The 22,371-nt window shown below is 37.1% G+C and overlaps 1 protein-coding gene across 2 annotated transcripts in view; it reads left to right on the forward strand.

The window, feature by feature from the left end:
* MYH9 (myosin heavy chain 9) overlaps positions 1 to 20,609 on the forward strand; it is an 84,143-nt gene extending 63,534 nt beyond the window's left edge. For both annotated transcript variants that reach the window (XM_070947350.1, XM_070947351.1), the window contains 16 exons: positions 292 to 504; positions 800 to 944; positions 1,553 to 1,759; positions 2,490 to 2,594; positions 2,973 to 3,125; positions 3,732 to 3,980; positions 4,350 to 4,562; positions 5,478 to 5,690; positions 5,886 to 6,047; positions 6,759 to 6,887; positions 14,848 to 14,936; positions 15,911 to 16,034; positions 16,480 to 16,688; positions 18,026 to 18,134; positions 18,909 to 19,081; positions 19,210 to 20,609. In XM_070947350.1, coding sequence (XP_070803451.1) covers positions 292 to 504; positions 800 to 944; positions 1,553 to 1,759; positions 2,490 to 2,594; positions 2,973 to 3,125; positions 3,732 to 3,980; positions 4,350 to 4,562; positions 5,478 to 5,690; positions 5,886 to 6,047; positions 6,759 to 6,887; positions 14,848 to 14,936; positions 15,911 to 16,034; positions 16,480 to 16,688; positions 18,026 to 18,134; positions 18,909 to 19,081; positions 19,210 to 19,327 — 2,611 coding nt within the window. In that variant the 3' untranslated portion in view covers positions 19,328 to 20,609. The remainder of the gene's footprint in view (positions 1 to 291; positions 505 to 799; positions 945 to 1,552; positions 1,760 to 2,489; positions 2,595 to 2,972; positions 3,126 to 3,731; positions 3,981 to 4,349; positions 4,563 to 5,477; positions 5,691 to 5,885; positions 6,048 to 6,758; positions 6,888 to 14,847; positions 14,937 to 15,910; positions 16,035 to 16,479; positions 16,689 to 18,025; positions 18,135 to 18,908; positions 19,082 to 19,209) is intronic.
* The last annotated feature ends 1,762 nt before the right edge of the window (positions 20,610 to 22,371 follow it).

A 22,371-nucleotide genomic window follows, 5' to 3' on the forward strand; every position in this document is an offset into this window, starting at 1 on the left:
TAATTAGACTTCTCAAATTAACCAGTATTGATACGTTCTCTGGTATGGAAAAATGAAACTAAGCATTTCAAATAGAATCCAATTATAGATGTAACAAGTTCACACGTTAATAACCTGTTAGAATAGCACTTAGTTTCTTTTACCATACAATTCTATACAAGTTTATTCAGAAGTAAATTCTAGTGAGTTCAGAAGGATTTTCTTCCAGGTAAATGTGTATTAAGAAGATACCTTCTCTGTAGAAAACCATGAAATAATGTAGCATGTTGTTTGTGCCTTTGAACTGTGCAGAGTGGAAGAGGAGGCTGCTCAGAAGAACATGGCTCTGAAGAAGATCCGTGAACTTGAATCCCAAATAACAGAATTGCAGGAAGATTTGGAATCTGAACGAGCTTTTCGAAACAAAGCAGAGAAGCAGAAGAGGGATCTGGGTGAAGAGCTTGAGGCTCTTAAGACTGAGCTAGAGGATACCCTAGACTCAACTGCAGCACAGCAGGAACTCAGGTGATTGTAACAATCTGTTTCTTAAATACATTAAAAAAAATACAGCCCCCCCCCAACTTGGGTTTTAAGATTTGCAGTTTTCCTAACCGAAAACTTTGTCATCTTGTGCAATTCCCTTAGATATCCCCCCTCCCATCCATCCATCCATCCATCCATCCATCCAATTTATATATCAACAAGCTACTCTGGGCAGCTCTTTATATGCTACATTTCAATCTCTATATTAACTTTGGGATAAAAATAATGTAACTCTCTTAATGGTTGTCTAACAGAGGTGTTTGTGACTTCCTGATAGGTCAAAACGTGAGCAAGAAGTGACTATCCTAAAGAAAACCCTGGATGAAGAGGCAAAAACTCATGAGGCTCAGATACAGGAGATGAGGCAGAAGCATGGCCAGGCGTTGGAAGAGCTGGCTGAACAGCTAGAACAAACTAAACGAGTATGTAATGGTTTGTTTGTTTTTTTTAAAAAAAATTCATTAGTTAAATATCCTGATAAGGGCCAAGATTGTGTTTTAGTACCTGAATCTGAGCACAGCACCGATGCAGTTTGCTGTTTTTAGAATAGATTGCCCATTGCATGAATTATATTCAGAAATGATGCAGTAGAGATTAAAGGTGAAGCTGTCGCATAATGTTTTGAAAATGGGTCACTCATTTCAATATCTGAAAAGCAACAGAGAGATACTTGATTTAAGGATAGATGATAATTAGACAAGCTAATGTTAATTCAGATTGTCTTTTACCTATGAGGGAATGGGTATTTTGAGTATTATATAAATATTTTTTCTTATTATAACTGGTAAATCTGCAGAATCTTTTCAGTTGGCTTTATTGGCATAGACATTGTGAGCATGCAGGAAGCTTCAGTTCATGGTAACACAAATCTCATTAACACAGAATTGAAAACCTACAGGCTCACTCTTCCAGTAGTGTCCAAATCCATATCAGCATTCTGACTCCTGCATCAACATTTTATTTTGAATTAGTGAAATTAAGATTTCTAGAGCAGTCATGCCTCACTATAAAGTGTTCTTGTCTTCTAAAGGTGAAAGTGAATCTTGAAAAGGCAAAACAATCCCTGGAGAGTGAATGTGCTGAACTCTCCAATGAGGTGAAAGTACTTCTGCAGAGCAAAGGAGACTCTGAGCACAAAAGGAAGAGGGTTGACACTCAATTCCAAGAGCTGCAAGTAAAATTCACAGAAGGGGAGAGAGTCCGGACCGAACTCACTGAAAGAGTTAACAAGTTGCAGGTAAGGATTCAATACAAATTCCTTTTTGGGTTCTTGATATCTAGCTATCTTGCAAATGCAGGGAGGGGCGGAGAAACCTGTGTTGAAACCCCTAGAATTATTGCTTCACCCCTAGTTCCAGATTATATCAAATATACTAAATAGCTTTGCAAGAGTTTATGTAGTTACCACCTTTAAAGCCCTACGAGGCACAGAATCAGGTTACCTGTGGGACTGCCTCTCTCTGAGAGGATCTGCCTTTCCTATTAGGTTTGTTAGGGTATGTTCCAGGCTTTTTCCCTAAATGCTGTTACCTGATTGTACTTTGGAGGCACACCTGCTCAGCCATCCCTCCAGCCCTTTGGAATAGCCTCCCACCTGACCTCTGAGGGATCCCTATTCTTTTAGCCTTCAAGAGGGCTGTGAAGACCTACCCCTTCTCTCAAGTATTGGGCTAGGATGGGTGTAGAGTTGTGAGAATGATTGGTCTGGCACTTGAGGGAAAGAGCATTTTTGTTTTTAACTTATGTTTTTTATGAATTCTTTTGAGCAGCCTAGAATTATCATAGGAGAATTGGTGGCCATATAAGTCCTGTAAATAAATAAAATAGTGTGTTTGCAGTTTAGATGGATAATAAGTATCTAATATAAATAAGCTGCTTGCTATATGTATCTCCCCTGCTATATTAAGATGATACCCAGTAATAAATGACAAGCCTTTTGATAATGGATGGTTTCAATGTTTTTTTAGGTTGAGTTAGACAACGTCACTGGCCTTTTGAATCAGTCTGATAGCAAATCTATTAAATTAGCAAAAGATTTCTCTACGTTGGAATCACAACTGCAGGATACACAGGTAAGCTGCCTAATATATTTTTTTTATGATTGACCACAGTGACATTTTAAAATATCATTACATTTTCTATTTACCAATGACAGATCTTTTAGCTTGACTGAGAAATGCAGACTGCATTTCGTAGCCAACTTCAATACTCACTCTTTTTTCTGCAATAGGATCATATGATTCATACTGAACTTTGAATGTCTTTAAAACAGAAAAACTGCACCTTTTCTAAATCAAATTCTGTTCTGTACTTTGAAAGAAAATGCAGCATTCTTGATCCTTAGTTCTTATTTCAAGCTGGGACCCAGGAAAGAAACAGGGGATCCCCTTTCTAGTTAAGCTGTAAAATAAAAGTACTTTTATGACTCTTCAGTTTATTGATTATTATAGGAACTGCTTCAGGAGGAAACCCGTCAAAAACTGAGCCTTAGCACCAAGCTGAAACAGATGGAAGATGAGAAGAATAGCTTCAAAGACCAACTAGAGGAAGAAGAAGAAGCAAAGAGGAACCTGGGAAAACAGATTTCTGCCCTTCAGTTCCAGGTACTATAGAACAAATGTATAGACTAGATCTATTAATATTAAATTAGCCTGAAGCTGGACAGATCCAAACAGGAACTGTGTTAATATTTTGTAAATGATATTTGTAAATATTTTGTACATGAGTTTTTTAGGGTAAAAAATAAAATATAATGCTATTAATCTGATATGGAAGTAGAATCTTTCCATTTCTTTTTTTAATACTGCTAGGGTTGGAGTGTGAGGAAAAATGTATGACCTTGAGGATTGCTGGATTGTGCAAATTATATCCAAATCAAGCTTTTAGAGATACGTTGTTCTGTTGTGTAAAATGTTGGATTAATATGTTGGGTGGGAATGGAATATGATTTGAATAGTTTTTCTGTTTTATATAGAGCTACTCTGGATCTCTACCTTTGCAAGCTGTATGGTATTTTGTGCCCATACTGCTGCATCTTACATGAGAATGCTATCATGCCTCTTCACTGTTTTAAAAAATTGCCCACCTCTTCAATTTTCTTACAATTTTTTTAGAGGCCTATTTTACATTCCTTTTTATTTTTGCAAAATTGTGTTAAAATCCCATCTCTTATTTTCTAGTTAGTTAAACAATATTCTTTCCTTATCTAGATTGCAGAAATGAAGAAGAAGGCGGATGAAAGCATAGTCTGTCTGGAATCAGTAGAAGAAATCAAGAAGAAGCTTCAGAAAGATTTGGAGGCTATGAGCCAACGTTATGAAGAAAAAGCAGCTGCTTATGACAAGCTGGAAAAGACTAAGACCAGGCTCCAGCAAGAGCTGGATGATATTGCTGTGGATTTGGATCATCAGCGGCAAATAGTTTCTAACCTGGAGAAAAAGCAAAAGAAATTTGATCAGGTACATATCATCGTATTTTGGCCTGATACTTGTTCAGTGAAGGACTGGAGGCGTCTATGCAGTAAAGTATTTTACTATATTTGTCTCTTGCAAAGAAAAGTTACCACTATTTTATCACATTTTCTTGGTTTGAAAAGGGAACTATGAGCTACACTTGTACTAACTCAGTTGTAAAAGGGTGCCAACTGCTGTATTTTGGGGCAACAGTTGATCAGTTAACTTTTCATCCTAACCCATATCTGGAATTGATGACTAACCTGTACAAGGTGCTCATATTGTTTCATTGGTGATACCTGGAGGGACAACCATTCCAGATAGCCAGACATATCATTTGGAAATCTTATAGTCCCATCGTTGTTTCTTTTCCAGCTGTTAGCAGAGGAGAAAACAATATCTTCCAAATATGCCGAAGAACGGGACCGTGCTGAAGCTGAAGCACGAGAAAAGGAAACAAAAGCCCTTTCCTTGGCTAGAGCCTTGGAGGAAGCCATAGAGCAGAAAGCAGAGCTAGAGCGGCTGAATAAGCAGTTCCGGACAGAAATGGAGGATTTGATGAGTTCAAAAGATGATGTTGGCAAAAGTGTAAGTTGACAGTATTTGAGTGAAAGTGATTACCATAATACAGGCTTGTGATAAGAAGCCTTAGCAGTTAAATTGGATTACTTCGCACTTTCAGTAAGGTTATAAAAAGAGATGCCAAGCCAGAAACTGTTTTAATGGTTGTATATAGGCTTCCTTGCTTCCTGCTTATATATGTATAAGTGCTAATATTTATTTAGTGCTTTAATTTCCATATGTGTTAATTGTCTGAGATAAGAACCTAGATGCAGGAACTCCTGATCAAGCTAATTTCTCTTTGTTTTTAAAGTAAAATAGCCAGAGAAGACTAGGAGTATTAAGAGAGGCAGAGAATTGTTAATAAGTGACTTACTACCTTTAAAGCCTTATGTAGCACAGGACCAGCTTATCTGTCAGACTGCCTCTCCCTAAGAACATCTACCATCCTATCAGATTGGTTCTATCCCTTAGATGTTGCATCTTATGGGACCTAGGAAGAATCCTTTTACTGAGGCAGCCCCTGTTCTCTGCAGCATCCTTCCCCACTGTCGGAAGGCTTCTACCCTTTTAACCTTCTGAGAAGCATTTAAGGCATCATCCCCCCCCAAACCCTCCCCCTCCCCCCCAAAAAAAAATACCGGGATAGGGCAAGATTGATGAGATGACCCTGTTGTGGGCTGCATGTGAGAGTTCAGCTATGGTGCCAAGTTTTGCTAGGTTTTATTGTTTGTGGTCTTGCAATTTTTTATTGCAAATTATAATTAATTATTATATGGTTTTTTGTTTATTGTGAGCTGCCCAGAGTTTGGTATAAGATGGACGGCTGTATAAATGTTTTAACTAAATAAATGATTTATACCTTAGTTTTTAAAATACTGGACAATAAAAACAATGGCTGTGCCAATATAGGGAAGCTAATTTTGTATCTGTATGCTATAGGTTCACGAGTTAGAAAAGTCAAAAAGGGCTCTGGAGCAACAAGTAGAAGAGATGAAGACTCAGTTGGAAGAGCTAGAGGATGAACTGCAAGCCACAGAAGATGCCAAATTGCGCTTAGAAGTAAACCAGCAAGCCATGAAGGCACAGTTTGAACGAGACCTCCAGGCCCGAGATGAACAAAATGAAGAAAAGAGAAAGCAACTGACAAGACAGGTAGCATTTCAGAGATCTTGAAAATTCCTGAACTGTTGTTCGCAACCTTTAGTGGAAAACTTTAGCCAGGCAATAAGATTACTTACGAACTCTCTGATGAGTTAGTAAGCATTAATTTTTTTTGTCCCCTTGCATTAGGATGTGGGACCTTGATTGTATTAATATGTAAATTGTCTATGCTTTGATTCCTTTCAGGTGCGAGAAATGGAAGTGGAGCTGGAAGATGAAAGGAAACAGCGCTCTATTGCTGTAGCTGCCAGAAAGAAGCTGGAAATGGACCTCAAAGATTTGGAGGCCCATATAGACTCTGCTAATAAGAGTCGTGAGGAAACTATTAAACAGCTCCGGAAGTTACAGGTGAGATTTGCCGCTTGTGTAATATTGATTTTTTTTTGTTGCTGTGTCACAAGCAATGAAGTGAAATAAGCAGTCCAAACATTGTTCAAGGCTTAGCAGTTGCTATTTTGATTTAGGAAAGAAGTCTAGATGTACAAATCTTCAGATGGGTTTTATGAAAAGTCTGTTTCCTTTTAGACAGGGGTGTTTCCTGCATTAGCCAACAATCAGTTCCATCCTGGTCTTTCTCATTAGTACATATGTCAGTGGGGGACTGTAATTGTAGAGGAGGCATCTGGTGAGGTGAACAACATGAGGGTGTAGAGGTGAGCAGTGTGCCCGCTAGTGTTTGAGGTCTCCACCCACTCTGTCCTTATTCGGCTTTTGTCTTTCCTTCAGAGGTAGAAGAGTTTAACCAGTCCTTGACAACTAGGCTGAACTGACCTGATAACATCCCTTTTAAGTATTTCACAGAGAGAATGCATTATGTGTAGAAATTCTCACATTGAATCTTTGGCTGCCCTAGTTAAAAATCGTTGGGTTGCGGAGTTGAAATATATTAGATGTCTGAAGTCTTGGAGGCCTGTTAAGACTTTTCTTGGGCAAAGTACACAGTGAATCTGATTTGTTATAAATCAGATTCACTGTGTACTTTGTTATAAATTTATATAAACTGATATAAAATTTGTTATATAAGTTTCATATACTCATGAATTTATCTGTAACTTTTAGGCCCAGATGAAGGATTGCATGCGGGAACTGGATGACACACGTAGCTCAAGAGAAGAAATTTTGGCACAGGCTAAAGAGAATGAAAAGAAGTTGAAGAATATGGAAGCAGAAATGATTCAAATGCAGGAGGTAATCTAATATTTTGGAGGGGGAGAACCCTAATAAACCCTAATAGAATATACATGCCTGGAAAAAAACCCTGAAAATAGAACAGTTAAAAATAATTTATTAGCACCATTAATTATAACTCTCCATATATTTCTGTCCCTACAAACTCCTTTGTTACCACCACTTACATAAAATTATTTCGTTACATTGCTTTTTGTCCTTTAAATATCTCAGTTCATTCTTTTTGAGGATGTCATAGTATCTGTCACAGTTTCCTCTCCCTTCTCATTCTGTTCCCTGGTCTTCCTTACGTTTCTTTTGCAATTCAATCCTTATTCATTTTCATGCATCGTTGTGCCGACATTCCTCAGTTATGGGAACCTTCACTCCTTTGATTTGTTTTACTGAGTGCTTGTCAAATATTTATCTCCCTCTGCAGTGTGGTTCCGCCCCTTCCTTCTGCACATGCTCAGTCTTTTTCACTCAGTTGACTCAATAGGTCTAGAGTGCTTTTTGTCCTACAGATAATCTGTCTAATTCATCATTATTATTATAACTTATTAGAGGGCTGCGTTAATGGCTTCTGTCTTGACAGCTTTACAATTGTTTTTTTAAAAAAAAAAGATTGCTATTTAAATTACGGCGTTAAGGGGCTGCTAGCTGCCTTGCCGTTCAATCAACAACGACCTGCAGAGGTTTGGAAGCTGTCTGATTAATTTGCTGTCTGTACTGAAGTAAATTTTTCTTGCTTAAAGTTACAGCGCTAAGGGGCTGCTAGCCGCCTTGCCGATTTAAATTGCGGCGCTAAGGGGCTGCTAGCCGCCTTGCCGATCTGTCAACAGCGATCCGCTGTGGTTTGGACGCTGTTTCTTTAATTTAGCCGAGGTGTTTACATATATACATATAGCAATGTCCATTTTTTTTCCTATTCGTGCCACTACCAAATAATCATCCATGTCACATTCACAATAAATTATTATTCTTGTATTCTTCACTAATTTTCTTTCAACGTACCGGTAATTGAATCAATTATTCATTTGGATTTTTATTTATTCCTTTGCCATATGTGTAGGTATGAATAGATTTCATTTTGGAAGCAGTATTTGAAGCAGTTAACACCAATCACATTTTGATTTATTCTAGAGTCCCAAATCATTTTTTGTACTTGTCTCATTTCCATCCATCATCAAGCAGATGTCATTCATGTCGTCAAGCAAAATAATTTCCCCATTGATCACATTCATTCAGAACACTGCGCATTTTCTCACAAAAACGGTATCTGATTCTTCCATTATCACCAGTCATTGCAGCATAGCATGCAACTATCATTAATGTAGGGATTACTACATTACACACAAACTAAAGAAACCTAGTTAACATATTTTGTAACATACATTTTATCCTTTAATTCATAATCAATCTTATACCATCACTTCTGTGTGCGTATCAATACTACTCTGCAAGATCAGACCACCTTCATTCACGTTTATCAGATCCTTTCTCTTTATTATTTTAATTTTATTTCATCTATTAATCCATACTTTTTACCATTTATTCCTCTTATATTGAACATTATATAAGATTATGTATCTTACCAAATTAACCCATAAGTCATTGGCTTCCCCTGCTATGGTCAAGTAAGGCTTTCATGTTGCCTATTTTAGTAACATAGGTAAGGTATAGACTTAGTTGTATCTGTGCTTCATTTAGTCAAGGACAGTACCAGTCAGTTTTGGCATATTTTAGCCAGCATGCCACAAGCACAAACATACCAATTTTTATATCGTGTATGTTCACACTATTCTTTGCAAGCTGGGATGAAGTTAACTTCCAGGCCAGTCCACTGTTACTTGCATTCCATCGGTTAGGAAGTAAATTCAGTGACCTAATGAGTTCATTTATCAATAGATTGATGTTAAAGTAGGAATTCAGGAGACTTTTGAGCTGTTAAAAATAGTTGTTTCTCCAGATTTTTCTTGATTCTTTCCAGAGATTGATGGACAGATAGATCAGATTAGATAGATAGATAGATAGATAGATAGATACATACATACATACATACATACATACATACATAAACATGGATGTTTTGGTTGATTTGTGATTGCATGCCTGGTAGCTTTAGATGCTGTTTTGGCAAGTAATTGCTAGTTCAGTCAATTTTTTAATACTAGGTTTTTACTAATAAATTAGTTTGGTTTCTTAAAAGGTTGCCAATTTATTTTATCTACCAAACCATTGCATCTTATTCTAAAACCTTTCTGATTATATACATATACATATACATATACATATACATATACATATACATATACATATACATATACATATACATATACATATACATATACATATACATATACATATACATATACATATACATATACATACACATACACATACACATACATATATGTGTGTGTGTGTGTGTGTGTGTGTCTTTTAATAAATATATATAATAAATATTATACGTAAGTGACTATTGGTTATTCTGACACATAAAAGTATATGATTATCCTAGTTACAATTAGATTACAATATTTGATTTTTTTTTTTAATTACAAAAGTTTTACAATTACATTTTCACCCCTTTTTTTTCACCCCCCCACCTCCCTCCCCAAACTTCCCATCCTCCCTAACCCTCCCTAACCCTCCGCCCCCCAGACTTCCTTATTATGTACTCATAACTAATAACACTGATATATAAACTTGAACCCATCCCTCCCCTTATATAATTTTTCCTCTTTGTCTCTTTACATTAAGATATTTCTAATACATTATTTTCAAATAAAAGCTATTTGATACTTTCTAGTTTGATATTTGTTCTGAACATATTCTATCCACCTTTTCCATTCCCATTCATAAGTCTCTTGTGAACAATCCTTTAAATATGCTGAAATCTTCGCCATCTCTGCAAAACTAGCCATCTTCAAAGTCCATTCCTCGATAGTAGGCAAAGCTTCATTCTTCCAATATTTACCTATCAACAATCTTGCTGCTGTTATCATATGCAATATTAGTTTTATTTCACCCCGTGTAAAACCCTTAACTATACCCAATAAAAACAGTTGTGGAGAGAATTGAATTTTTTTCTCCAAAACATTCTGCATGACCCACCATATTTTTATCCAAAAAGCCTTAACTTTCCTACAGGTCCACCAAACATGATAATACGTAGCATCCAAACATTCGCATCTCCAACATTTTGGCTGAACATTAGGGTACATACATGACAACTTTTTAGGATCTAAATGCCATCTATAAAACATTTTATAAAAATTTTCCCTCAGGTTCTGCGACTGTGTAAATTTAACATTCTGAACCCAAATTTTTTCCCATGTTTCCAACATCACTGGTTCTTCAAAATTTTGTGCCCACTTAATCATACAATCTTTAACTAATTCAGTTTCTGAATCCCTTTCTAGCAAAACATTATAAAGCCTTTTAATATGCATTGGACCTTTCTCTCTTATATGTCTAACCAATTCTTCCTCATGCAACATAATACCAGTTTTTTGGTCCTCTTTCCATCTCAATTGTAGTTGATTATATTGTAGCCAAGTTAAATTAATTCCTTCATCCAACAGTATCTGTAGTGTCTTCAACTGCCATCTGCCCGCATCTGTGAAAAGAACCTCTTTATATAAAAACCCCCCGAGTGACATTATATTTGTATTCCACATAGTATGACCAAGATCCAGCCATAACGGTATTTTGTAATCCCATTTGAGTCGGTGCTTCTTCCAAACTCTCATCAAAGAGTCTCTAAGTATATGACTTTTAAATACTTTATCTACTTTGTCGTCATAAAATAAATAAGCATGCCATCCAAATTCAAGATCAAAACTTTCTGCATTCAGTATTCCAGTCTTTTTACTTCCAAACCAATCACTTGTTAAAGTTAAAGCTGCTGCATCATAATATAACTGTAGGTTTGGGAGTTTAAGGCCTCCTCTTTCTGGAACATCTTGCATAATTTTCAATTTCACTCTCGGCTTCTTCTCGTTCCAGACAAACTTATTCACACCCGACTGCCAAACTTTCAGTTGTTTATCACTTTTAAGCACCGGAATCATTTGAAACAAAAACAGAAATCTTGGCAAAATGTTCATCTTAACTGCTGCTATTCTTCCAAGTAAAGACAGTTGCAGCTTTTTCCAAGTCTCCATGTCTTTCTGGACCTCTCGCCACAACACCTCATAATTATTTTGAAACAATTTCATGTTTGATTCTGCAACCTGAACTCCAAGATATTTTACCTTAGGTACAATTTCAAAACCTGCCCTCCTTTCAAGCTCATGTTTACGATCTTGTGTCATATTTTTAACTATCATTTTAGTCTTTTTTGAATTCAGTCTAAAACCTGAAACTCTACCATAGTCTTGTATAATGTCGTTCATCAGGATTGTTGATTCCATTGGTTGTGATAGGGTAACAACCAGATCATCTGCAAATGCCTTTATTCTATAATCCTCTTGCCTTATCATTATGCCTTTCAAAATTTTAGAGTCCCGTATTGTATTTAGCAAGACTTCCAATGTTAAAATAAATAAAAGTGGGGACAACGGACATCCCTGTCTTGTTCCTTTTTCAATTTTAAACTCTGTCGTCAAACTTCCATTAATAATAATCTGTGCTTTTTGCTCTTGATAAATTGCTGAGATCGCCTGTATAAATTGGTCCCCAAAGCCCATCTTTTTTAAAGTCTTTAGTAGAAAATTCCAATCCACTCTATCAAAGGCCTTCTCTGCATCCAAAAAAACCAGCACTGCAGGAATCTGTTTATTCTTATCAAGATATTCCAATAAGTCTATTACTTGCCTTACATTGTCCTTCATATATCTGCCCTCAATAAATCCCGCTTGGTCCTCATGAATCACCTTTTGGATTACTGGCATCAACCTGTTGGCTAATACCTTCGCATAAATTTTATAGTCTGTGTTCAAAAGAGATATTGGTCTATAATTCTCTGGTTTTTTAGGACCAACTTGTTCTTTTGGTATCAAAGATATATAAGCAGTTGTCCAAGATGGGGGTATTTTACCCCCTTGTTGAATATTGCAAAATAAATCTCTAAGTTGTCCCGCCATTTCAGCTTGTAAAGTTTTGTAATACACTGCAGTCAAACCATCCGTGCCAGGAGCTTTGGCTGTTTTTAGCTGTTTAATTGCTGCTGTTATCTCCTCCTCTGTTATAGGATAATTCATTCTTTCCTTTTGTTGATCAGTAATTTTTGTAACTCTCTTATCATTTAAATATTTTTCTATAAGTCCATTCTGCACCTCTTCTTTGGCATATAGTTTAGTATAATAGTCCACAAAAGCTTCTTTAATTAATTTTTGTTGAAAGATTTCTTTCCCTCCAATATCAATACTATCAATAATCCGTGCACTTTGTTTTTTCCTCAATGTGTAAGCCAACCATCTGCCCGGTTTATTAGCGTTGCAAAATGTGTTATGCTTCGCGTATTGTAGGCTTGTTGCAACTTGTTCCGCCATAAGCATTTGAAATTGGTCTTTCAAAAGTTTTATAGCACTTCGTATTCTTTCATCTGTTGGGTTTTTAATAAGTAACTGTTCTTTATTCTTTATTTCCATTTCCAACTCAGATCTTTTCTTTTGTCGGAGCAGTCTATGTTTAGAATTCATATAGATAAGTACCCCTCTCATATAAGCTTTACTTGCGTCCCAAACAATTTCAATTGGGGTACCTTTATTCAAATTTATTTCAAAAAATTCTTTCAAATGCTTTTTAAGTTCTATTGTATTTTTTTCATATCTAAACAAGTTCTCATTTAATCTCCAAGAACGTCTCTCAACCTTATCCATCTCAATTTCTATCCATACAGGGCTATGGTCAGTCAAAGTTCTTGGAAAAATCTTTGTTCTTTTTGTCTTAACAAGTAGATCATTTGACAACAGGATAAAATCAATCCTAGAAAAGGATCTATGTCTATCAGAAAAGAAAGTGTAATCCAATTCATTTGGATTATGTATTCTCCAAACATCTTTTAGTTCCATATCTTCTTTCATATCAAAAAAAGTCTGTGGTAGTCTAATTCTAGACTTTGCCAAGCTCTTTTTATCTAGTTTAGAATCAATTACTCCATTCCAGTCTCCCATAATTAAAATAGATCTATAGTCCCATTGCAATATTTTAGTATGTAACATCTTATAAAAATAGTCCTGTTGTTGGTTGGGAGCATAAATTCCAATCAAAAGAATTTGGCCATTTGCTGTGAGCAATTCAATTGCTACAAACCTACCATCTTGATCTGCTTCTATAACTTTCGCTGTTAATTTTTTATTTACATAAATAACCACACCATTCTTTTTCTGCGAAGTTGAAGATATATAATGTGCTCCTAGTTTTGGGTTTATCAAATATTTTTGATCTTGAGTTGTGATATGCGTTTCTTGTAAACATATTATATCATTATTAAATTGTTTCAAATATGTAAATAATTTCTTCCTTTTCTGTGCTGAATTCAACCCATTAACATTCCAAGATAGACACTTAAAGGTCATCAGCCTCTTTCTGGAGCGCAGAGCAAAATATTTGAAGTTCATCCGAGAGCTTCGATCTCGCTCCTCCCATAGCGCCACTCTCTTGTACGGTACTCTTAACTGCCTTCTTGTCTTGTCTTTCCTGTTGTTGTTGTTGCTTTTGTTTAAGTAGCTTGGATTGAGCTCTAGTTATACGTTGATCTTTAACTTCAGTCAACTGAATCAAATCCAAAATTGGAGAAGAATCCAACAAGGGCTCACTCAGAAAACCTCCTTCTGCACCTTGCACTATTTCTAATTCCTGCTTAGACTGTTCTTTCAATTGCCTCTCTTCACTCTCCTTAATCTCCAAAACTGTAGATGTACGTGGAGATGGTGTTCTTTCCTTAAGAATAGTACTGTAAAAGTGTTGTGCCTTCTCCACGGTATTTATTTTAACTCTTATTTGATCAAATCTGGGGGACTTTTTTAGAAGTCTTTGTGCAGGAGGGAAAGGAAAAGGAACTTCCCTCTTTAGAAAAACTAGATCACGAGCCAGGATGGCTTCAAAGAAGCAGGAAGGGAAGGCATTAGGGGGGGGATCCCCCACACACAAACATGAAATGCAACTTCCCCCTGCTCAACAGCTACAAACTCAGAAAAAAGAATTTGATGTGGGAGATTTAAAAGAATTTATTTCTAAAACTTTGGATGATAAATTTCAAAAATCTCAACAGGAGATAGATGATAAACTTCAAAAATCACATCAGGAATTTATGCAGGAAATTAATGAAGTTAAAGACATGGTGAAACAGAATCAAAATAAGGTGACCAAAAAAATATCAGAAGTGGCGTCTGGCCTGGCAGAATTTATTGGGAAAGTTGATTTTAAAGTTGAAGAATTTAAATCAGAAGTTAATGTTAAGATGAAAGACAATGATTATAAAACTGATGAAGTTGACAATAAAATGCAGAGAATTGAAGATGAGATTGTTATGATACAATTCCGGGCGATGGAATTCGCCATACGGCTTCGGGGAATTCGAGAGGAGGAGAGACAGGATTTGAGACAAGTTTGCTCTGAAGCCTTGGCTAAGATTTTACAAGCTAATCCTGATTTGGTATTTCATAAAATAGATAAAATTTACAGAGTGAACTCTTGGGTGGCCAGACAAAGACAACTGCCCAGAGATGTGGTCATATACTTTACTGACAGAGAAATTAGAAATGATATCCTGCAAAAATCTTTTCATACTTCTGTACAAGTGGGGGGTTCACGACTTGAAATTTTTAAAGAATTACCTCCTAAAATGTTGAAAGCTAGAAAAGAATTTGGTTTTCTTGTTAAGGAATTGAAAAATTTACAGATACCCTTCCGGTGGGACGCACCAGCTGGGATAATTTTTAGATATAAGGGAGAAGGATATCGGTTGAATATTTGATTTTTAAAGCTTGATTTTCACAAGGAGTTTGTGTACACCTTACTCTGATTTCAGGAACTTGCAGCTGCTGAACGTGCCAAGCGCCAGGCTCAACAAGAGAGGGATGAACTGGCTGATGAGATTGCTAACAGTAGTGGTAAAGGGTGAGTAATAACACTTTTTTCTTTCTTTCACGGAGCAATAAGGCTGTTCTGCAAACGATGTTCCATAGTGCCTGTATCTTAAGTGCTGATAATTAGATATATCGTATTTTTTGGACTAAAAGATGCTCCGAAGTATAAGATATACCTAGCTTTTGGGGAGGAAAACAAGAAAAAAAAACCTGCCTCCCAGCAATTTGCCTCCTTGCAGCAAACAGCGTGGTCAGCTTCAGCACAGCCTGATTTAGCACGAGCAGCTGATTGGCGGTTGGATCTGCCTCCCGGAATACCTCCTATCAGTTGTTCCAGGCTGTGGGGATTGCTGCTGCCTATCGCCGTCATCGCCACCCTGTCACCTATTGCCACCTCCGTGCCCCCCATTTTTGGCCTCCATGCCACCCATTTTTGGCCCATTCCAGGCAGCGTGTTTGCTACTGCCGCCTATCGCCGCTGCCTGGAACAGGCTGAAAATGGGACACGCGGAGGCCGATAATGGGGCGTATGCAGGCCGAAAACGGGATGCATGGAGGCTGAAAATGGGACGCGCGGAGGTGGCAATAGGTGATGACGATGGGCGGTGGCAATCCCTGCAGCCTGGAACAGCTGATTGGAGGTATTCTGGGAGGCAGATCCAACCACCAAACAGCTGCTCGTGCTAAATCAGGCTGTGCTGAAGTTGACCATGCAGTTTGCTGCTTGCTGTAAGGAGGTAAATTGCTGGGAGGCAGAGGCCAAAGGGTGGGGGCCGGCGGGTGGGTGCGGCTTCGGCAATATTTGCTGTATAAGACACATAGACATTTCCACCCATGGTTTTTTTTTCTGGGGGGGAGTGCGTCTTATACTCCAAAAAGTATGTAAAATGTTCTTTTTCTGGAGGTAGAGGGATTAGCTCATAACTTTTTGAGAATTGCTTATACAAGATAAAGTATGTTTTTCTTTAAAATGTTGTATATGAATATATTCCTTTTGTATCTCAGAGCTTTGGCCTTGGAAGAAAAACGTCGCTTGGAGGCTCGGATAGCTCAGCTTGAAGAAGAATTGGAGGAAGAGCAGAGTAATACAGAGTTGGTGAATGATCGTCTCAAGAAGGCAAATCTTCAGGTATTTGCTTGAGGGGTTTCAATTAGTTTGAGTTTAGAATGCTGTGTGAAAACTAAATTAGTGGCTTTTAAACCATGGTTAATGGCTTAATATATCATGCAATATCAGCTGATTGTGATATATTCAACAAACTATCAATAAGCAAGATATTACTTAGATATCAAGCAGTGATAACTTGTGCAGCTTCTGATAAATGTTTACTTTATAAAAGTAAAAGAAAATTACACGTGTAATATATATAATCTATATAATTATATGTATATAATTTTCCTTATTGGCACTGAACACAGATTACTTTTCTATACTCTCCTGCCCTGCATCATTTCAACATAAAGGATAAGATTTTAGTAAAAGTGACAAAAATGGGGAAAGGAAAGATTAAAGGATGTGGAGGAAGAAATATTCACATACATGATGTTAACATACCTCTTATTCTCTTTCCCAGATTGATCAGATAAATACAGATCTGAATGCAGAACGCAGTAATGCCCAGAAAAATGAAAATGCTCGGCAGCAAGCAGAGCGTCAGAATAAGGAACTAAAGGCAAAACTTCAGGAAATGGAGAGTGCTGTGAAATCTAAATACAAGTCTTCTATCACTGCTCTTGAGGCAAAAATAGTACAGCTGGAGGAACAGCTCGACACTGAGACAAAGTAGGTATTGATAATCTTCCACAAGTTCACTCTCCAGTTGTTGCAGTTTAATAGCCCTGTACATTTATTTTATTTTATTTTATTTTTGAATTTATATACTGCCCTTCTCCCTGAGGACTCAGGGCGGTGGACAGCCAAGTAAAAACATAGACTACAAATATTAAAATACAATTAAAAAGATATATAAATTTGGCCCCATTAATTAAAAACGATAACGAAACAATTAAAAACACTTAAAGACAAATCAAAGACATGATTTGTCTTTACCTAGAGGAACAATGGAAGGAGATAGAAGCTGGAGTTATTGAGAGCGATTTACATGGTCAAAATTCAGCAGCCTTTTGCACATACCACCTAAACTTTAGGTGCTGATTATTCTATCCTTCGTTAAATCCTGGAAATGATGTCCTTAGAAAAGGATTGAGTGAAAGGCAGATCAGTCAGTGTGACTGCTGAGGTCTTTCAAGTTATCTAGAATACAAAATTAATCTTTGAAGTAGATGTATATGGAAAATTGTGTACTGGCCCTCAGTGACTCCAGTTTCTAGCCCCTTCAATTGTTCCACTGTACATTAAACTGTTATGTTTCTCCTGTTTAGCAGTTTTTGGATTAGGAAAAAGTTGTTTCAATGGAAGAGAATATTTATAGCTCAAGGTCGAATTGTAAATTTTTTGTACTCTCTGAGCTTGGTAGCTTGTAGATGCCAAACTAGGTAACATTTTCAGTGCTAGGAGTCAGATTTGCTCTCATTTTATATACTAGTGGCTTGCTCTGTCAGTGTTGGTGGTAGTGGTTTCTGGATTAGGCTATTGTTTACTGTTAGCTTGTTTGCCATGCAGGACAAACATAACTGTTCGGTGTAGTGCAGCAGGGTGCTCTTTTTTTGGGGGGGGGATTTGATTTATATGCCGCCCTTCTCCGGAGACTCATGGCGGCTTATTTATATTTATACAAAGTCAGCTTATTGCCCCCACAATCCGGGTCCTCATTTTACCTACCTTAGAAGGATGGAAGGCTGAGTCAACCTTGAGCCTGGTGAGATTTGAACTTGCAGTAATTGCAGGCAGCTGATGTTAATAACAGTGCTTTAGTCTGCTGCGCCACCAGGGCTCTTCATCTTGCTTGATGATGCAAGCACACAGCTCAGACTACAGAAAGCCTTCATAGAGTAACCAAGTGGCATCCCATTTTCTATTTGTTTTGGTCCTAACTGAAACTTCACTTAGATATTGCAGCTTGTTGCAGTGCCAACTTCAAAGCCTTTCAGTCTTTTAAACTTTAGTCTACTTGTGCAGTTAATAAGCAGACATGCATGACCTATCTGCTTTCTTTAAAGGGAACGCCAGGCTGCCAGCAAGCAGGTCCGACGTACTGAGAAGAAACTGAAGGATGTTGTTCTGCAAGTGGAAGATGAAAGACGCAATGCTGAACAATACAAAGATCAGGTATGTGCATTTTCAGAACCGATGCTTGATAATCCAAGCTGCATGGTAGAAACCATTATCTACCACACTACAAAGTTCAACTGTTTAGCAAGTTAATATATTAGCAGTATTGCCCTTTATTGATTTCTACAACCTTTTTGCTACGACCAAATATTCCTGCGTTAATACATTTTTGTCAGTCTTGTATGTGATTGGGTAATCAGGATGTCTAGTAATGGAACTTCTCAATTTTAGGATTGAGGTATCATTTGTATTGCTTAACTTCTAAATCCTGGAATCATAGATCAATCTCTAAGAGAAGAAGGAACCTAGTGTATTCAAAGCGGATACAACTGAATGTTACATTAGGATCAGGAAACTTTGTTCAAGTTCTCATTGTATGACTTTGGGCCAGGTACTAGCATCTTGGCCAAACATACCCATAGAACACTTACTTTGTTACAGATTGTCCTTGTGTAGTACTGTGAGCTATTAGGGGAAAGGAAGGATTTCAAAATAATAATGAAATTGACTTTGCATAGTCGTGTTCAGGACTATTCTATATTAGAAGTGTACTAGTACTTCAAAAGAAGTACTTATGCCATTTCAGATTGTGAGGCAACTTTGTCAGAATGGACAAAAACATGACTTAATAATTTGAAGTGTTTTGTTAGGCACCTCTTTTAAAGAATTCACACTTAGTTTATAGGCAGCATATCAAAAATTCCAAGTCAGGATTGATACCTGCATGTGAATAAACTATGACCCTGATGATTTCTCTTTTTTGCACTACAGGCAGATAAGATAAATGCACGCTTGAAGCAACTTAAGCGTCAACTGGAAGAGACAGAAGAAGAAGCACAACGAGCCAACGCAGCTCGCAGAAAGCTGCAACGAGAACTGGAGGATATCACTGAAACCGCTGATGCCATGAACCGGGAGGTTACTTCCCTGAAAAGCAAACTTAGGTAAAATTGCTGTTCACATGAACTTGACTTAATGTTTCTACCTTGAGCATGCTAATGTCTGAATGAGTAGATTGCCTAAGAATGGAATACCAGTGTTCCCATTTAACTTGTGTTACTTTCTCCAATAGACGAGGAGATTTGCCCTTTGTGATGACACGCCGGATTCCCAGGAAGGGACCAGGTGAAATATCTGATGAAGAATTGGATGGCAAGACAGATGGTGGTGATGCCAAAGCTACTGAATAGAATTGCTTCCAGGTTACCCATTATCAAATGACCTACCCTCCCTTTGTCACAAAACCGTTCTAAAGTATGCTGGGGAAAGCAGATCATAGTGTTGCAATGTTTCTTGGACTATTTGGAGCCATCAGACATTAGTGTCATCTCTCCCAGCATCACACTCTTTTGTATTGAATGCCAAAGAGTCTGTAGTCTGATATGAGACTGGGCACTACAGATGCCTATAACATTGATTGTTCTTCCCACAGCTGCCAGTAAATGTTTGTAATTTGGTGGGAAAGAGAGTACTTTTTATTGCTATAAATCAACTATTTTCTTCTAATAACGAGTTTGTGATAGAGGCAAGGAACCACCCTTTATTCCTCCTCTTTTGTTTGCTTTTGGCAATCATGTTCGGTGACCTCATAGTTTTGACTTCTTCAGTCTGTCCACTTAGCAGTGTAAGGTCATGTTGAATAGGAAAAGCAAGGATTCCCAGCATGCCTTCCAAATGTCTTTGAAATCATGTAGATCACAAAGTCTCAGGAATGGATGAAGGAGAAGGAAGCTTCTCTTACAAGAGACTTTATTAATTCGATCCCTCCTTGTAACCAATACCTGGACAGTTCTGAAGTGCAATGGTGTCTCAGGCTTTATGTCTAAGATGGAATGAACCAATAGTTAATGGCAAGTCAAGAAAGCATCAAGTTTTCCTATGTTCTTATTGGAGAACCTGTTTGGGACCAAATATATTTAATGGTAAGAAACAGAACTTAGTGGGTTTGAATGGAGTATGGGCAAGGAAGTGCTTCTTTACTATAATGTCCAAGCCTCTAGCTCTATAATCAGGGGATAGGTTTAGTTATTCTGCACAGTGACTAAGAGTATATTAAATAAGAAAAAAAAACGTTTAATCTGCACAGATGATATGTTGAAGACCTTGGTATCTCTTGTTTATAAGTAATTAAGAAAATACAGTAAAGGTCTTTATCACTGCCTTTCTATGGGGACTGCAATTATATAGATAGTCTTTACTTTTCTACACCATACACTGGTTGCTGGATTTATCTGTATACTTAACCATATTGTATATGCTGCATTTAAACTTCTAAGTAAATGACAAATTAAAATAAGAATATCCTATACTGTATGGTTATTGCTCTCACTGCAGGAACCTCCTATCCTTGTTGCTGTCACCAAACCAAATTTGCAAACCTTTTTTTTATATAATAAGTGCCTTAGCATGTGTCTCCACTACAGTCAGTAATGGATTGCCGGTGCTCCTCTAACAATAAAGATTATCCATGTACTACCATCTGCTGTGTGTACTTCTCTACCATGTGTTGGAATACAGTGAAAGTGAGAGGAGCTGCCCTAATGGAGCAAATTACGTGCCTCTGCTTTGTACTAAACAGGATGCAGACAGGTACCTATTGCTAGAGATGGATAAGAACTGTCTTGCTGTGAAGAATTTCTGATGAAAGACTAGGGTTTCTCACAAACAGCACATAAGATAAGGATAGTGGGGAATATGTGTTTGGATATAAAATAATCCAGCATGATTATGGTAGCCCTATCCTTCTGCATTAAAATAAAATTAAAAAACAAAACAAAACAAAAAACATTCCTAGAGTTCTTGCAGAATCCCAACTATAAACTAAAGGAGGCCAGTACTGGCATTGTATCTGTTATCTGCGGCTAAGGGCTATATATAAATCACACGTTCGACTATGCACTTAAAATGTTTTGTTATATTAAATGGAATCATCTGAGGCAAACAGTGACTTCTTCGCACGCAACGCTGGGAATTTGCTAACATGGCTTGTTGAACAACCGACTCTATTCTGCTTTCCATAAGTCATAATGGATGTGTTATATCACTTTAATTCAAAACTCAACAAACTTCATTAAACTTTAGCGTCATGTGTTAACTTGGTAATAAGATCTGAACACGAAGCTCTGTGCTAGATAATGGAAAGTTTTCAATCAAGCAAATGTCTTTATGCTTCCCTAGCAAATAATTGGAAACACCCCCCCTCCAAAAAAACAAACTCTTGGATATTATTATAGTGTGTAATGCTGCTGTTTTGCAAAACCCATCAGCCAAGAACTGCAAGTGGCAAAAAGGCAGTCTTGATTTAGTATCACAGTTGGGACTGGAATTTCCAGTGTGTGTGGCCGTAAAGTGAGACTTCACATGACTGGACCCAGTTTAATGACCATGTTACCACTGCCGTTAAGCGAATCACATGGTCATTAAATGAATCACACAACTGTTAAAGGAATAACAGTTATGTGACTCCAACTTCCTGTTGACTTTGCTTGTCAGAAGCCAGCTAGGAAGGTTGTAAATCACGATGCAACCTGTTGCAAATGTGAGCCAGTTCACATGACTGTGGGGGGTGGGGGGGGGGTGTGATGGTAGTAATTTTAAGGACGGGTCACAATTCACTATTTCAGAGATGGTCATAACTTTGAACCATTGTTAAACAAAAGGTTAGGGTTAGGATTAAGGACTACCTGTAGTCCATTTCAATATACCTGTAGGAAATGGTCATCTGATTCCTTTAGAAAGGTGGCACAGTCCAATTCTATTTTCTAACTGCCAAACTGGTACTCATAAATAGCAGAAATGAAATAATCCATTTTAACTGAAAACCTTTGGTCATTTTGATATACGGTATAAAATAGGAAGAGCAATATTTTAGAGCTTGATTTTTTAAATTTGATATATTTTAGTTGATAACAAGTATTAGTAATGTAATGAAAATCAATACAGCCATATTCAAATACAGAAATTTCTTTTAAAGAATAAACAATCTCTGATAGTCTAGATATTGCTGAACTATAATTTTCAGAAACCCTAGGTAACACACTGGGAAGGATATCATGATACTAATTTAATTTATCGGTCAATTCCTCATAATCCTATTAGAATAACAGTTATAATGATTAAGGATACCTTTTAAAATAATGAAAAGGATGCATCTGAAAATAAAGTGCAGCACTTCAAATTAGTTGGTACCTTAGTTTAGATGTTTATATCTCTTTTTTAAATGAGTGTAGAACAA

This window comes from Pituophis catenifer, unplaced genomic scaffold (assembly GCF_029215685.1).
Source record: "Pituophis catenifer annectens isolate HBS135680 unplaced genomic scaffold, rPitCat1.0.hap2 SCAF_7, whole genome shotgun sequence".
In the NCBI taxonomy this organism is placed as follows: domain Eukaryota; kingdom Metazoa; phylum Chordata; class Lepidosauria; order Squamata; family Colubridae; genus Pituophis; species Pituophis catenifer.